The 16,707-nt window shown below is 36.2% G+C and overlaps 1 protein-coding gene across 1 annotated transcript in view; it reads right to left on the minus strand.

Annotated features, from left to right (window-relative positions):
* Nucleotides 1-1,067: 1,067 nt before the first annotated feature.
* Nucleotides 1,068-16,707, minus strand: part of sorcs3b (sortilin related VPS10 domain containing receptor 3b) — a 52,923-nt gene continuing 37,283 nt past the window's right edge. Inside the window, exons 14-27 of the mRNA XM_084392462.1 lie at nucleotides 15,479-15,586; nucleotides 15,064-15,181; nucleotides 14,499-14,632; nucleotides 12,848-12,961; nucleotides 12,420-12,591; nucleotides 11,181-11,367; nucleotides 10,775-10,908; nucleotides 8,857-8,980; nucleotides 8,586-8,698; nucleotides 7,754-7,885; nucleotides 6,483-6,582; nucleotides 3,510-3,615; nucleotides 3,054-3,289; nucleotides 1,068-1,924 (exon numbers count right to left, since the gene is read on the minus strand). Coding sequence (XP_084248588.1) covers nucleotides 1,863-1,924; nucleotides 3,054-3,289; nucleotides 3,510-3,615; nucleotides 6,483-6,582; nucleotides 7,754-7,885; nucleotides 8,586-8,698; nucleotides 8,857-8,980; nucleotides 10,775-10,908; nucleotides 11,181-11,367; nucleotides 12,420-12,591; nucleotides 12,848-12,961; nucleotides 14,499-14,632; nucleotides 15,064-15,181; nucleotides 15,479-15,586 — 1,840 coding nt within the window. The 3' untranslated portion in view covers nucleotides 1,068-1,862. The remainder of the gene's footprint in view (nucleotides 1,925-3,053; nucleotides 3,290-3,509; nucleotides 3,616-6,482; nucleotides 6,583-7,753; nucleotides 7,886-8,585; nucleotides 8,699-8,856; nucleotides 8,981-10,774; nucleotides 10,909-11,180; nucleotides 11,368-12,419; nucleotides 12,592-12,847; nucleotides 12,962-14,498; nucleotides 14,633-15,063; nucleotides 15,182-15,478; nucleotides 15,587-16,707) is intronic.

The following is a 16,707-nucleotide window of genomic DNA, read 5'->3' on the forward strand; positions in this document are numbered from 1 at the left end:
GAACAGTTTTTTTATTTTAATATCCATTTAAAATGTAATTTATTCCTGTGTTGCAAATCAGAATTCTCAGCACAATTACTCCAGTCTTCAGTATCGCATGATCCTTCAGAAATCCTTCTAATATGCTGTCACATTGTTTTGTTCAGTTTAGTCTTAGTTTCCATTCTCATAGACCTTATTCACACCAGCGCCATCTTTGATTTTTAACGGGAATGAAAGCGAACGAGGCTGTGAGGGATAGACACACATCTCTTCAGAGGGTTGTACTGTTATTTAATGTGTTTTTGGATTGTTCTACTTGCGAAAATATCTTTCCAAGACATTTCAGTCGACACAAAACTCGACAGCATGAGCTCTGGAAAATTATAAGTGATCTGGGAGCTTAATATTTGATGATTCTTTGATGAACAGAAAGTTCAAAAGAACAGCATTTATTTAAAAAAATAATAATAATAATAATAATTTAGGCCTATATATATATTTACTGTCATTTGTGATCAATTTAATGTATCCTTGCCAGATAAAAGTAGTCATTTCTGCCAGTGTACTCCTAAAAATGGACAAAATTAACTTTTCACTATATATATCTGGGAAAATAATAAAATACAGATGACATATCCCGCACTACAGGTGTTTCACACTGCCATGTTTCAAGGCTGAGCTCTTCAGTTTGTCCTACTCAAACTTCTTCAACAATTTCAATACAAGAAAGAAACTGCCAGTAAACAGAAAATATACCTGGAATGGTGCACAATGGAGATTATGCTGAATCACAGTGTTTACTTTCATTTCAGCAGAGAAGCTCTTTTGTTTCCTTTCATTTAGCGTGATCCTATTAAATATTCTTCAGTGTCAGGTCATCTGCTAGCTAGACTATTTACTGGAGAAATGAAACAATGATGGGTGGTTGGAAATTGCCTAGAGAAATTGGGACACACAGGCCATCCACTTCTATAGAAATGTCATTAAAATCCATTGTAAAGAACCAGTGGGCAGTCAATAATGTAAAAATACATTTATTCAGATTAAAGTGACTTTCAGTTCACAGTCAAATATAAAACTGGCTGTCAGCTATTAGCAGCAATGAAACATGCGCCCAAATGAGTATACTTCTAGGAATACAGTATTGTGAATATGAACCAAATTAAGAATATGTTGCCATCTTACAATAGTAATACACATTGCCAAGGCACAAATGGACACGTTCAGCAGATGAGGCTTTTACACAGATGAAAGTACCAACCTCTATTTGTGCCATATACATCTATTTGATCCTAAAACCATGCTCCTTATGACCTCTTAACATCTCAGAGTCACTATCAATTCAGGTGAGGTAAGCATCAATATAAACATACATTGTATAACTATACAACTATAAGCATATTTCAAATGATTCAATATTGATTTTCCTGTATGAAAGTGCAGCATATGACTTTTTGATTTTCTAAAAGTGAGTTGTTTGTTTACAAATGTGATAATCTTAATATATCTACAAGTTAGCATGCAGAGAATGATCTCTTACTTTTACAAAAGGAATTTGGTGCCCCTGCTTAGGAAGAATAGATCAGTTTTGCAGATCGCTTTAAGAAAGAATTGTATTGGGTTGAAAGAAACTACTACTTAAGAGCTGATAAAATTGTATTCTAAAGGTTTTCAGAAGAGATTTTGATTTAATTTACACCTATAATTAATAATACCTTGATTAACACTTAAGTAATTGTTTATTTATATAGCTCAAATGTAAAACACCACGATAATAAAAAAAGGCATAAGCACCACAATAACAGGAAAAGTTAAGGGAGAAAATGGTAAAATGATACATCTTATACAATTGATATTTCATCATTAAACCTTCCTTCATTTCAGACATTGGTGCAGTTTGGAATCTGTCTGGTCCTTAGCCGCTCTCCAACCCCAAGGCCTCCTAAACACACACACACACACACACAAAGCAGAAATTCACAGTAATTGCAACCAACAGGCAAGGGCAACTCTGTGATCAATGCTTTCCACCTCAGTGTCATGGGATCAGTCCTTGATTACTGTGAATCAAAAACACTCATAAGACAATCACATTCCCTGACAGCAGAGCAATAAAAGTAGAATGAATGAATTGGGGTCCATCCACTGACCTCACGCTTACAAAACAGCAGATAGCCACAAAACAAGCATGTCTCTCTCCATGCTCCTTGAGCACCAAATCGCATCTTTATAAACATTAAAGTGACAGAAAAGGACTTAAAAGTATATTTTTGAAAAACTGTATTTTCAGATGATATATTATAAATGAAATAAAAAGCCACTCAAATGTACTTAAAGAGAGCACAGTTTCATGACACTTTCAAGTAAACTTTAAAAAAGTGCACTTTGTAATAATGTCAAGTACATCGTTTTAAAAATTTATCTTGCTTTAAAGAAGAACACATATTCTGATGTGTTGACTAACACAGTAATGCACATGTAAAGTATTTGATTATAATTTTAACTGTAGTGTGTTATTTGATATTACATTTAAAGTTAATATAATTTAAATGTACATGACATTCAAGTTTCAATAGAAATGACATCAAAGTAAATTTTAGTTTACCATAAATGCTTGTCAATACATTCGGTAGTACACTTTATCCGTATTTTTAAAATAATTATGAAATTACTTTGGTGGGTCAAAAAGCACTTAATTTAATATGCATTTAATATATGAAACAATAATACATTTTAATTTAACTGTAAATAAAATGCAATTAAGTGCCTGAAAATGTTACGTTCAGTTCACACAAAGTGAAATACTTTTTTAGAAGTATGCTAAAGTGTACTTTTTTCCACAGATAGATTCCACAGAGTAGATAAATTTAACAACAACACAACAAAACCTAGAACAGGGCTGTCCAAACTCGGTCCTGGAGGGCCAGAGTTTGCCTCAACACACCTGCCTGGAAGTTTCAGGTGTGTTTAATTAGGGTTGGAGCTGAACTCTGCAGGGCAGTGGCCCTCCAGTAGCAATATTAGACATGACCTAGAACATGCGTTGTGTATGGTTTGATCACTTCTCTCACCTGGGTTTTGAGCCTCCAGCTCTTTCTCCATCAGTTCTCTCGAAGGTGGCAGATGGCTGAAGCTGTTGTGTGTTCCAGTGTTCGTGGGAAACAGTGTGTGTGTGGTGTGTGTGCTGCATGACGTGAACGAAGTGGCTGTTGTACGTGTGCCGTTCTTCTCCTGCTCGACAGCACTGATCATCTCAGGCTCCTTCTCATGGGTATCCTCTGTCTCCACATGGATCCATGGGATTTTACTGAGCAGACAGAACCAAAAGTAGTGTTGTGGAAAAAAACTGGATTCACTTTTTTGTTGCTAATCCAAGTAGAGGAAACTGTTACTGATGCCAATCAAGTAAGTGATGATCATTTGTCAGCATTGGCTGGTTTTTCCAGGGCATTTGAAAATAACAGTCCGCCATAATTAGCCTAGATTTGTTGAGCAGAATTGGAGGATTTGGGAGAGGTGAGGCTTACCGTTTGAATTTGTAGATGAAGAGAATGGCCAATCCCACCAGGCCCAGAGAAACCAGTAAAAGCATGGCAGAGCCACTGGGGATAACACTGGAGTCCACCAGAGGTGCTGCAGGCAGACAGCATAACTTTAGTCTCATCTCACAGTGTACTTGAATGCATATACATTTTTTCATAATGTACAATCTATGAAAAATGCATGTTATGTACTTCATATTTAATTGCATGTTCTTGCAAAAAATGTATCATTTTAATTGAGTGATGGTTTCTTATAATTTGAATAGGTATTTTAGCATACAATGCTGTATGCTTATTTGACGGATAGTGTTCTAAGGCCTCAATACTTTCCCCAAAAACATTTTGTATACAATCTAACAACTTTCAATATAATTTCCAAAATGTCCTATTTCGTGTGACAATGCATATATTTATTTGTCTAGGAAAACTTGTCCGATTAACTATATGTAACTATGTAATTATTGATATTATAAAATGACTAATTACTTTGCTTAATGTTTCATACATTGGTTATACAGACTAATCATATTGAAACCGCTGTATCAAATACGATATAGCAAGTACTTGAATACATTTATTTCAAGAATTTTATATTTATATGTAATGCTCATTTCATTATGTATTATGCCCATTAATGACAATCAAATCATTTAATCATTGCGTAAAAAACAACAAAAAAAACATTTTCTTTGAGATTTAACTGTTCTGACATTATTAAAATCTCAGGGATTTTCACAATAACTCTTGCTAGCAATGATTCTAAATCTTTCTTTTCTCAGAAATAATCTCTAAAAACAGAAATAAAAAAGACAATGGGTCTCATTCATGAAACACGAGCAGAACGAATTTTTGTGTAAATCGTGTGTAAAGTGGTTCTGGCGTAAATCTTCGGATTCATTAAAATGTTCGTATTTTCCAAATGTTAGTTGGTACGAAAGAAATCTACACCTGCTCCCAGCCACGTGTAAATAGTGCGTTTAACATCCGAACGTTTTCCTCATTAATAAGGCTGCATTTTAATTCACCTTAATCGGGTACATATTTACACAGCATTTTGAAAAAATATTATATATAGTAATTACATACGGTTTTTCTTTTTACTTTTATTACGAGAGCCAGTAATAGCATCTGCAAATGGAACACAAGTCCGCAAGTCTTTTTTTTTTCTTCTTTTTTTTTTCTTTTATATTCAAGCTGTTTATTCATTTTTCTTCTTTTTTTTTTTTTTCACAAGTGTTGCAGTCAAGCTTCATGTCGAACCATTTTCTTTTCACTTCTGGGACTGTTCGATAAACAGATGAAACTCCATTAACTGTATCTGTAATATGCTGCCAAAAATCCTTTTTTTTTAGGACCTGATACGCCACTAGAAAATAAAATGTGGCGTTTTGAATGAACTTCTGATAATAAAACTTCAATTTCTGCATCTGAGAAATTTCTTTTCTTCATTCGCTTTTGAGAAGACATGTTGAAATCCTTCGTTTGGTGCCATAATTATGATGCCCATATATATCGTCAGTCGGTTTTAATAGGCGGGATTTATGGTAATTGAGAATGAGCGTCCCATTTACGACTGATTGGAATTCATTAACACACACACACATTTCACTATCAAATCTGACGTTTACGAAGTATTTGTGAATCAGGAGAAGAATTTTTGGGAATGTCTCTTTACGCGCAAATCACTCACATATTTACTCGTATATTTACGAATGTTTCATGAATGAGACCCATTGTGTATATGTTACTGCTATAACAACAACTGTGAAAACAAAACAAAAAATCGGTTGACCACAAATCTCTTTATGGTCTCTCAGAGCGTGTCCATTTCAGTAATTCTAAAAACTGTCTCACTCGTTCACCACACACACACACACACACACGCGCGCACTGCAGTCCATCCTTCAGCCCTTTGAGGGTTGACGCATGATGATTGTGACCTTTCGGCAGAATGCAGGAGGCAATCTGAACCTTTTCCTGTTCGGAGCAATGAAGACAAATGGCCGTGTCTGAAAAGGGTAGAATTATATGTGGCAGAGAGACACTCTTTATGATCCTGTAATGTCATTTCCAACTCACTATATTGGTCATGCTCAGACAGGCTCCGCATTATCAATATTAATCTAAAGTCCAGGGTAGAGTATCTGTTCTCTAGGATTTCTAGCTCCAAGAGAAGTTTGAAGGATTTGACACAATGGAACGTAAGCAAAGTAATCATTTAGTGTACCTTATATAACCACAGAAGCGTAAAGTCACCCCACATAACCACAGGCAGTGCTGTAATTTACCACAATGAGGCTGCAATTAAATGCAGAACACAATGCGGTAGACAGTTTAATGTAATTCATAATAAAAGACAACAAGCTCTATAACCACAGACAAAACCAGTGCAATTCATTTTGTGTTCCTCCAGAAGGGTCATCTGAGAACATGGGTTGTCCTAGCCTGACTACGTCAGACTTCTTACTTCCGCTCAATTTCATTTCGCTTCTGTACTCAGTCTGAGACAGCGTAATAGCTTTCCGTTTTCCTCCGGCCTGAAAACAGCCGGCCAATCAACGAACAGAGGGCGGGCTGAGAGCCGTGACATAGACGCTGATTGTACCGTGGATGCGTAGATTTACTTCACATAATCTGCAAAAGTCGCTCACAGCCATGTTCACTCCGGTATTTCGCTCGATGGTTTTGTTTTCGCATCATACATGCGTTTACAGTGGAAGTTAGATGCGCCTGAGCATGCGCATAACACACGCCATAACCAAACGTTATGTGATTGGCTTACGGGAACCAATGATTTTAAACTTCAGACAAGCGCCCCCCGCGAGAGAGAAAACACTTTTGAATTATGCCATGCCAGACTCTGTCTACGAAGCAAAGCGAAGTAGCAGAGTTTGGTATTACCAGGCTAGGGTTGTCCTATTAAATCCTTAAGAACAGAAACTTGTGTTCAGGTCTTACCCAGTGTGAGCTGAGATAAAGACACAGTGACCCGCGTGTCAGGCTTCAGATCAAACTGGATTAGGTTCTGATTTAAAGCGTTCATGAAGACCTCCAACATCTGAAACAAGAGGAAGATGATGGTGAGTGATGATGATGAATAGGAGGGCTAAAATAGTGAAGTGCTAATTGAAACCTGTTATTTTTCTAAATGATCTGTAATGAAAAGCCTTGTATTAATCGACCAGATCATTATATGAAATATTTAAAACGCAATGTTACAACATTAAAGCAGTAAATGTGTGTAAATTATTACTAAATTGATTACTAAAATCACAGTCATTAATTGAACATACACTACCGTTCACAAGTCTGAGGTCGGCAAGTTTTTTAATGTTGTTGAAAGTCTCTTATGCTCACCAAGGCTGCAATATTATGAAATATTATTACAAATATTATTGAAATAATTGTTTTTTATTTGAATATATTTAAAAAAAATTGTTTATTCCTGTGATGGCAAAGCTGAATTTTCAGCTTTTAATTTTCATTACTCCAGTCTTCAGTGTCACATAATCCTTCAGAAATCATTCTAATATGCTGACATCTTATCATTATCAATGTTAAAAACAGTTAGACTAATATTTTTGTGGAAATCAGGATTCTTTGATGAATTGAACGTTTAATGAACGACATTTATTTGAAATAGAAATCTTTTGTATAACATTATAAATGTCTTTACTGTCATAAATGTATTCATTTCTGTCTGATTTTTTTTTACAGATCCCAAACTTTTGAACGGCAGTCTATTTGTGTTGAGTTTATCAAAACAATATTTATAAAGGCTGCAAAAATGCTTTATTTGTGAATATTAATCACACTTAAAATGTCTTTAAATGATCATATAACATTTTTCATTCAGAAAGCCGTACCCCGTAGGTCATCACCCTATATTAGCTGAAAATGCAATCAAAAAATAGTGCTTGTTTTAGCATAAATTTGAATTATTGTCAAGTATTAATTTGACAGGAGTTTTTATTTCCCTTTATGGTTGCTAGGCATTACAAATTCAGCCCATGACATTTTTAAAGTAAGTGCATGTATTTTTCAGCAGGTTTATTCGCTAGTAATAAAGCCTGTTTTTATTGCCACTATAATTTATTTAGCCATCAGAGAATCATAATAGGTTATTTTAACAGATTGTATCAATCATCAGACCTTGTCATTTGGGGAGATCATAGCAAAGCATTTTATTTCAGTATGTGTGTGTGTGTGTGTGTGTGTGTGGTTCTTACCTTATCAAGCTGCTCCTCTGTGTGTGATCTGAATGCCGACTGGTTCGTCTCAGGTAGGATGAAGAGCTCAGCGGCAGTTGGAGATCCAGGAAACACAGACACCAACAACTGGTCCTTAGGGAAGCCACAAACCTAGAAAACACACACACATATATTTTTCATCACCTAATAAACATTACATTTATCAGCATGCAACATTCATGACGGGATCTAATTCATGCATAAAAGCTAGTCAATCATTTCATGCCCGTTTGCACATTAATAATATCTCAGTTAATGTTTGCAAATCATAATAAGTCATTCTAGTGAATCTCGAGATGGTTGTAATATTTATGATATGATGTTGTGTAACCATACTGAAAGCACTGTTCAAGTTGAAAATGCAGAGGTATTGGGAGACCATTATATTTGTGCTTGAGCGACTCATTGTAATGGAGTTCTGCGGAGCAGTTCTTTGGCTCTGTTCTTTAATTGGCTGACTGGCTTTAGAGTCTCTCAGTTGCCGCATCAATATTCACTCTGAACTCCTGTGATTCACTCTTGCCAGTAGCACTACATTACCCTATCTCTCGCTCTCAGACTGAGGGGAAATCAGATGGATGCGTGAGAGCACGTAAAGCCTCTCAGCCAAACACAAACCTCGCCAGAGAGCCCAGAAAGAGCCATCAGGCTTAAAACCAGCAGCGGTTGAGAGAAAGGAAAGAGAATAGCTAAAGAGAGAGGAAGCGTGGTGAGCTATCAGCAGCCTTTCAAGAAATTTCATGAGTTCTTTTCAGTGACATGAACAGAGCACTCTAACAGGAACTGATGATGGACTTTAAGCTCAGTATACCTGAGAGAGCGTTGCCCTGACAACTCGCCCCACGTCCTGTCTCCACTCGGTAACCGACGGGTTGTGCTCTTCCAGGTTAGGAGAGAACGACAGCAGTAAAGAACGGAAGAACTCTAGAAATGAGAGAAACAAGATTTATTCCTTTGCAGAGAAGCTCTGCCTAAAATTCCTCTTAATTCTGAGTATGTTTTCAATTCTCAGCGAAGCTAAAAATATCACATTCTGTATCTCAAAGAACACTGCAGTGTTCATGACTACAGGAGGTCTTCACCTTTGACAGTGATGATTTTCACATCCTGTAGGACTGTGCCTCCTGCCGACACCTGTACGGTGACAGAGTTAGGTCCCTCTCGTGTGAATGTGTGTGAAACACTTCCTTCCAGTGTGATCAGTGGCTAAAAACACACACATGTGAGATGTTCGGTTCAGATTTAGCTAGGCAGAGAAACAGGAAAGTAAATCACAACTCTGACTGATTTGTGAGTGGCAGAATCATTTATAGCAGAAACCAGTTACAGCCCTACATGACCAAACTCCCGCTGTGTTTCATGGTTCAGTAGTCATGCTTTTGATCTCAGGGCTTTCCGTAGATATATTGGTCTTGGAAATCTTCATGCTTTTTCCTAGTATTCCCTAACATGCCACTACGTTTGCGAAATGATTGCTGATCTAATTTTGCTGTCCTTTTGTTCTGGAACATGATGTTGGGCAGCAACACTAAAATAGAATGACATTTATAAATGGCATTTTAACATTCACATTCATTCAAAACAACGCGGTAACACTTTAATGCTGCCTAGTTTTCCATGGTAATGAAAGCAGTGAATACAAAAACATTGTACTTTTAGTCTATAATGGGTTAAGTTAATGCATTTACTTCACTTAAATTATTCACAAGTATATTCTTTTTGTAATATCCCTAACACACTGGAGGCTCTGCTTTTTGCCTGGCTGCACTCGTTGGTGTATATTATTACTTTATTAAACATTAAATGCAACCACAAACAAAAACAACTGGCTTATAAAACAAATCTGGACTGCAAAACATATTTTTGATGCTTTTCAATGGAACTGTGTTCTGTTTGCATCACTCTAAAATAATCCTGATAATCAAATAAAACGATGCATAAACATTAAAAGCTGCACTGCCACTTTGTGTGTTTCATATCAGAAATGTTAAGTAGACCTGAACTGAACGATCTCATAGTGTGATTAGAAACATAATTCAGTGATGTTTGAAAGCTTAATTAAATAGTGATTCATATGCCAATAATAAATCTACCCTAATTCTGCATGAGACAAGAAACCAGAATAAAGTATGTGATAATCTTGAGAACATTAAGCAATAATTAAAACAGAGGCAAAAACTAAATGCCAGCAATATTGACAATACATTCTACTGCACAAAAGTTTGGAGTCTGTAAGATGTTTTCATGTTTTTGTAAGAAGTCTCTTATGCTCACCACAGCTGCATTTATTTGATCAATACAGTGAAACAGTAATATTGTGAAATATTATTACATTTAAAATAATTGATTTCTTTTTCAATATATTTTCAATTGTAATTTATTTCTGTGATCACAAAGCTGAATTTTTTAGTAGACATTACTCCAGTCTTCAGTGTCACACGATCCTTCAGAAATCATTCTAGTATGCCCCCCCCCCCCCCCCCCAGGACTCTTAATCAATGTAATCAATTTAATTTGTCCTTGCTGACTAAAAGTATCAATTGCTTAATAATAAAAAAAAGAATCTAAATCAAAGACTCCAAACTTTGGAACGGTAGATTTAATGCCCAATAAAACGTTGCCTTATGACAAGAGATCTTAAAATTCTATCTGGGCTTTTTAATTGGGAGCATTTTCCCCTTGTGTTTTCCAAACTATGCCTGTCATTCAACAAAAATTATTTTGACAGAGTTAGAATTTAGTTATTCTGTTTCTTTTGGTAGCAGGTGTTCTGCAAAGGGGAAAAACAGTGTACCTCCCCCACTTAAACCTGGCTTTGCTTTTTACTTATTTGACCTCAATCCGAATCCATCCTAAAACAGGTTTACCTCTCTGACCCTGGCAAGCACAATATCTTTTGCAGAGCCTTTGCTTTGTTAGAGGTCAAAAGTAATACTGGAATAGCTGCCTAACTGATCTGGGCCTCTGGGACACATGTATACAAATACTCAGCGTTTGAACCTCTGTGCTGTTATTGAACCACCAGTAGAAGGTAGTGGTCTTGGGCTGACTGGGCCACAGCACTGCTGTCAGGTTGGCCTCTCTTCCTCTGATGACGACCACCGGTGTCGAAAGAAAGATACGCTCCACGGGACCTAACACGACACATCGGATGTGATATCTCATCAGACACAATATGAAGTCAATAACGATCACATTTAGCACCGTACACAACAGCAATTTCTGCTTCTACACATCCTTCATTGAGAGCTGGTTCAGAAATAGATGTGCAGTGAGTGGCATAGAGGTAATTTAGTGTGACAGCAGTCACTGTGACAGACACTGTTTTTTTCTTTACAGTGATGGCAGTGGCTTCTTAAAGAAAATTCTAATTCTTAGAAATATATGAGTGTGGTCATGTACATACTAGTGATGTGCAGATAGACAGAGCTGCTGTCAGACCCCTGACTGTTCTGAGCATGTGCGGTGACCCTGAATATCCCAGCGACCCTGTACGTGTGTGTGATGCTGTCACCAAGGCGACTTATATTGGAGTATGACACTGAGATGCCATCTCCAAAATCCACATGGAGACTTGTAGACAACGAGTCACCCTACAAAAAAACAAAAACAAGAAAAAAAAAGATATATTCTAGGTTTTCGAGAGACATTGAGGCTAATTTAGTGGTGCACAAACTGTGGTCCGTGAGTTGATTGCCAGATAAACAAAATTTGATCTAAATAAAATAATAATAATAATAATAACTGACGCTAACACTGAATTAACCAGCTCATAAAAATGAAATAAACCAGGTTCACTGTTAACATTTATTTTATGGTAAATTAATAATGTAAGTCACAGTTACAGTAGTTAAGTAAAAAAAATATATCACAATACAGATTGTTTCAAAGCAGTTATTTTTATGTTCTGTCTATAATGCATTAGTGCTTTACAATAAATAAAGTTTTACACTACCGTTCACGTTTAGATTGACGTAAGATTTTGTAATGATTTTGAAAGAAGTCTCTTATGCTCACTAAGGCTGCATTTAGTTGATCCAAAATACAGAATGAATTTTCGGCATCATAACTCCAGACTTCAATGTCACATGATTCTTCAGAAAACATTACAATATGCTAATTTGCTGCTCAAGAACATTTCTAATTATTATCAATGTTGTGCTGCTCAATATTTTTCTGGAAACCGTAATGCATTTTTTCAGGATTCTTTGATGAGCACAAAGTTCAGCATTTAAGTGAAGTAGAAATCTTTTGTAACATTATAAATGTCTTTACAATCACTTTTGGTACATTTAATTCATCCTTGCGAATTAAAAGTATTAGTTTCTTTAAAAACAAAATCTTTTAAACGGTAGTGTAGGTACAGTAAGTGGTCTTCTTAGTTAGTGAGTTGGCTAGTTAAGGTTCATTAGAAGCAGTCTAGTTAATTTCATTTAAAAAATAACAAAACAGCAGTCTAGCAAATTGTGGATTGGTTGCTCAAGACAAGATTGATGAATGAGACTCCTTTATGAGATTTAGGGTTTTGGTTTTACTCTTGAAGTGGTCTCTCACGTAAAAATGTTTGAGAACCATTAATGTAAAGCACAACACCTTTCTAAATGAATTACTTTGTGTGTGTGTGTGTGTGCAGCTGCTAACTCACATTTTGCAAAGCTACTCTGAAGGTGATGTTTGTTCCCAGTACAGCAGTGAGCTGAGAGTTGATGGTGCTCAGTTGTAGGCCACTTGGTGCTATGGGTTTACACGGTTGCATTCTAGGACTCAGTGTATCCTTCAGACCTTCTCTACAGTTATTCAACAGCACTCTCCTGTACCTGCACCACCATGCACAAATAAAACATCTCTGTTACCAGCAGAAACACAAATGTACAAATGTAGTTGATACACAAACAAAAAAAGTTTTACTCAATCTTATTCAGGCTATATATGGTAATCTAGGGCAGGACTGCTATTACTTCATAAGCTAAACAGAAGATGTCACAAAGAGATTCATATTGCATCTATGAATCATGCTGCAATGTGTGTGCCTGTGTATCTCTGTGTATCTGTGTGTGTGTGTGTGTGTGTTACCCTGTGCTGTTGCGGAAACGTTGTCCATGGCTGCAGGTGTGTGCTGGTGAATTGACATCATACCAGAATGCAGGTGCACATTTTCCACTGGCCTGTCTCTCAAACCCATAATCACTGCAAGGAAATCATAAAAACACATCAATTATTCAGTCTGGTTAAGCTCCTCTCTATAAGGCCACAGCAGTCTATAGAGAGAAGTGGCTTGAATATATACTATACAGAATGTACTTTACATACACTGCAAAATAAAGTTTTTTCAAGGTCTCTCTCATGTACAATAGGATTGACTAAAACCCTATTTTAAAATGTTCACTGTATTATTCGTGTTGTCTATATGAAAGCTTAAAAAAAAAAAAACTTGCCATACATCAGCTGATTTATCTGTTTATACCGCAGCAGTTCAAATCACTAAATTGCACTCGGAACGGTGTAATTTTTAGTATGAATTATATACTATTGTAGTATTTAATCATATTTTGAATTAGCTTTTATTTTTTTTTATTTTTGATTTTGCCATTTGTATTCATTATTTAATATTTCTATTTTGGCTTTATTTTTAATTTTAGTATTTTTTGTAATTCAACACAAACTTCAACTTTTATTTAAGTTTTTCATTTAATAGTTATATTTTATTTTATTTCAGCTATATTTCAATTCGAAAACTATTTTCAAAAGTTTTAGATACCAATAACAACACTGACTTGGAATCAGACTGTCAACCCTATTTTGGTATTTAATGGAAGTTATTATAGTAAATGTAGTGTAGAATATGGGAATAGAAAGCCTAAATTCAATCGGTTCATCATATGAAGTGCTCGTGTCTCTTCAGAAAATTTGGTCTAAACCGCTTTATTAATATGGATTAGTTTTACGATCTCTCTATGAACTTTTTGAAGCGTCAAATTTGTAGTTGCTTAGCTGTCAATGGAGGGACAGGAATCGCTCAGATTTCATTCAAAAAGTTTGTGATCCGAACATGAACGAAAGTCTTAGACTTGAGTTGCGGGTTTACAACATTTAAACTGCTGCTGCGGATCAGGGCTAAACTCAGTAACACCAGCTCCTTCAGGCTAATCAGATCACTGCCACATTTATCATCCATTTAAATATTCATTACTTATTCATTTGGAGATAATTAATCATTTGACATTATGCTAATTCTGCGCGCCTCTCATTCGTATGTGTAATTTGCCTAAGAGCAGACGACTCTAATGGAGCCTGTGTGCGGTACAAGAGAGATTTATGTCGTCGTTATGATCAGCGCAGGAGTGTCTCTCCATGTGCATCGTGGTGGGCTTGTAAAGACATATCCATCAGTATTGCGATATGATTATGAAAGACCGATGTAAAACCAGGCTTTTACCTTACCGCCTCAAAAGCAAACTAATTTAATGTAGCGACTGCAACATTATCATAAACTGCACTGAGCAGACGTTTGACGAAGGACAGATGAAGAGAAAACCCTTGTTTTTTTACATTCAAATACCACTTAATTAATCTGTATAATTGGTTGGATCCCTGCAGCTTTTGTTCTCTGCATGCAACACTGAGTCCTTTGATCCGCAAGAGTTACTGTCACTCATTTCCTCCACTGGAAAAGCAGCTGCTCTGCATTTCCGCGTGTGTGCACGTATGCATGCCTGTGACTCACCACTCAAAGTCATAGAGGGTGCAGATGCAGGGCTCAGCTGAAACGACTCGAGAATACTCCCGACCCAGAGTGCAGCGTGTGCCAGGCTTCCTCTTCATATACACCTGTCTCTCTCCCATCACACACACCTCGCCCTTAAATGCACATAAATATGTCACTTATTCACATGATTTCCTCCAAAATAGGCTTGCAGTTTTCCAGTTACATTAGATGTTACACTCCTTCTGCTTAGCTAAGGATGGCTACAATAGTTTGTATGAATTTTAAAAAGTGTATTGTGCTTTCCAGAAAACAGATTTGACATGCAATTTAGGCTGACTCTGTAAAAACACAAGTGAGAGTCAAAGCTGATGGACAACATGTCACCAACATTATGGTGGTGGCTAGATCTGTTGCAAATCCATTACGACCATTCATTTCCATTCTGCATGGGCATGTAACCCCAGATATGAAAATAGTCTCACGTGCCACCCTAATAACTAGCAAATTCAATGCCAAAAAAAAACTAATGTTGAATGTTGAGAGACCGAAAAGCAAGGCTTGCTGATAAATGTGAGGTGACAACCTTGTTATGGAGGTGCCATGTCTGAAAGTCTCCGTCTGTGCATTTCCGCCCAAACAGGGAGCTGTAGTCAATCTTTATCAGCTGCCAGTCGGAGTGGTAACTAAAGTGCCCGAAGAATCTGCGAGGACAGAGGTGCTTAAGTACAACAGGATCTGTTTACTTTTACATTCTTTACAGTTGCTAAGGGACCAAAAGGACACATTTGCTATGGCAAATCGGTAAAGGACTAATAGGAAGTGTCAGTAAAACTACATTGCTGTCAGTACAAGTAAGTGTGCAGGATCCTAGTCCAGACCTGCAAAAGAAAAGATTTAATCTGATAATAATGATCCCAATCAAGTGAGGGTTTATTACTGACACCTCCTGGACTATTTAGATAAGTTTGTCTGAGAAGATGAGGTAAAATGATTCTTACGTAATGATGCGATTCTCAGTCTCTGGAGTCATCAAAACCCCGTCAACAAATAGGGGTGTAGATGAAAAGCTGAGTTTGTCCCACTGCCGGCCTTCATCCAAACTAATCCTAGACACACATACACAAATCTTTTTCATTTCTCTGACAAAGCACATTAGGTTCATATTCTGATTAATATAATGTACAGTGCACATTTGACAAAGACATAAAAATAGAAGATGCATTTGTTCAGCCATCTGAGAATATTTAGCAGATCCACAAAAACAAGTAATTGCGGAGTCACTGCATTAACATTTAATGTGGGCTGCATCTGCATAATTACATTAAAATCAAATCTAATATATGCTCATTGAAAAATATCAAGACAAAATTATTCACCATACCCCACTTGTGTTTACATTAGACTCTAATCATTATTAGTCATGTATAATGTATATTATGTCTCATTACACATTCAGTCCATTTTGCATTTCATTGTTCTGTTGCATCTCCTTATTCTGCTTTCCTTCTGTCCTTTGCATTACATTTATTATTTTGCTCTGTGTAAGTGCCTCTTCAGTGTGTTTTGTTTTCAGATCTTGTTCTTTCTATGAATATATTGTACTTTAAAGTCCCTGATTGTGTCAATGACATTGTGTGTTTAGAGCCCTCCTGTTTGTCCTATTATCTGAGCGTTGAATGTTTAAACATTACACATTAGTTATGCACTAGTTGTGTTCTTGGGGATCTTTGTTTAGATCAAGTTAATTTAGGAGTAATTTGGTTATATACTTTCAATAACAAACTGCAACTACCTGGCATTGCCGAGTCTGCAGAAAGTGCATTTCTGCATTCATGCTTTTAATAGTTAACAACATCTAGTGTTTATACACTCCAAAAGTTTGGAGTCAGAGATTTATTTTAATGAAAATAATACGTTTATTCAGCAAGGACACATCAAATTGATGTGTCCTTGCTGAATAAACTTATTATTTAAGACATTATGTAAGATATTATACGCAAGACATTTATATGTGAAGATTTCAATTTCAAATAAATTCTGTTCATTTTAGCTTTATATTCATCAAAGAATTCTGGAAATTTGTATCACAGTTTCCACAAAAATATTAAGCTACACAAATGTTTTCAACATTGATAATAATAAGAAATGTTTCTTGAGCACCAAATCAGCATATTAGAATGATTTAAGGATTAGAAGGATTCAAAAGAACATTTACAGCTTTGCCATC

Source organism: Rutilus rutilus (genome assembly GCF_951802725.1).
Source record: "Rutilus rutilus genome assembly, chromosome: 21".
NCBI classification, from domain to species: domain Eukaryota; kingdom Metazoa; phylum Chordata; class Actinopteri; order Cypriniformes; family Leuciscidae; genus Rutilus; species Rutilus rutilus.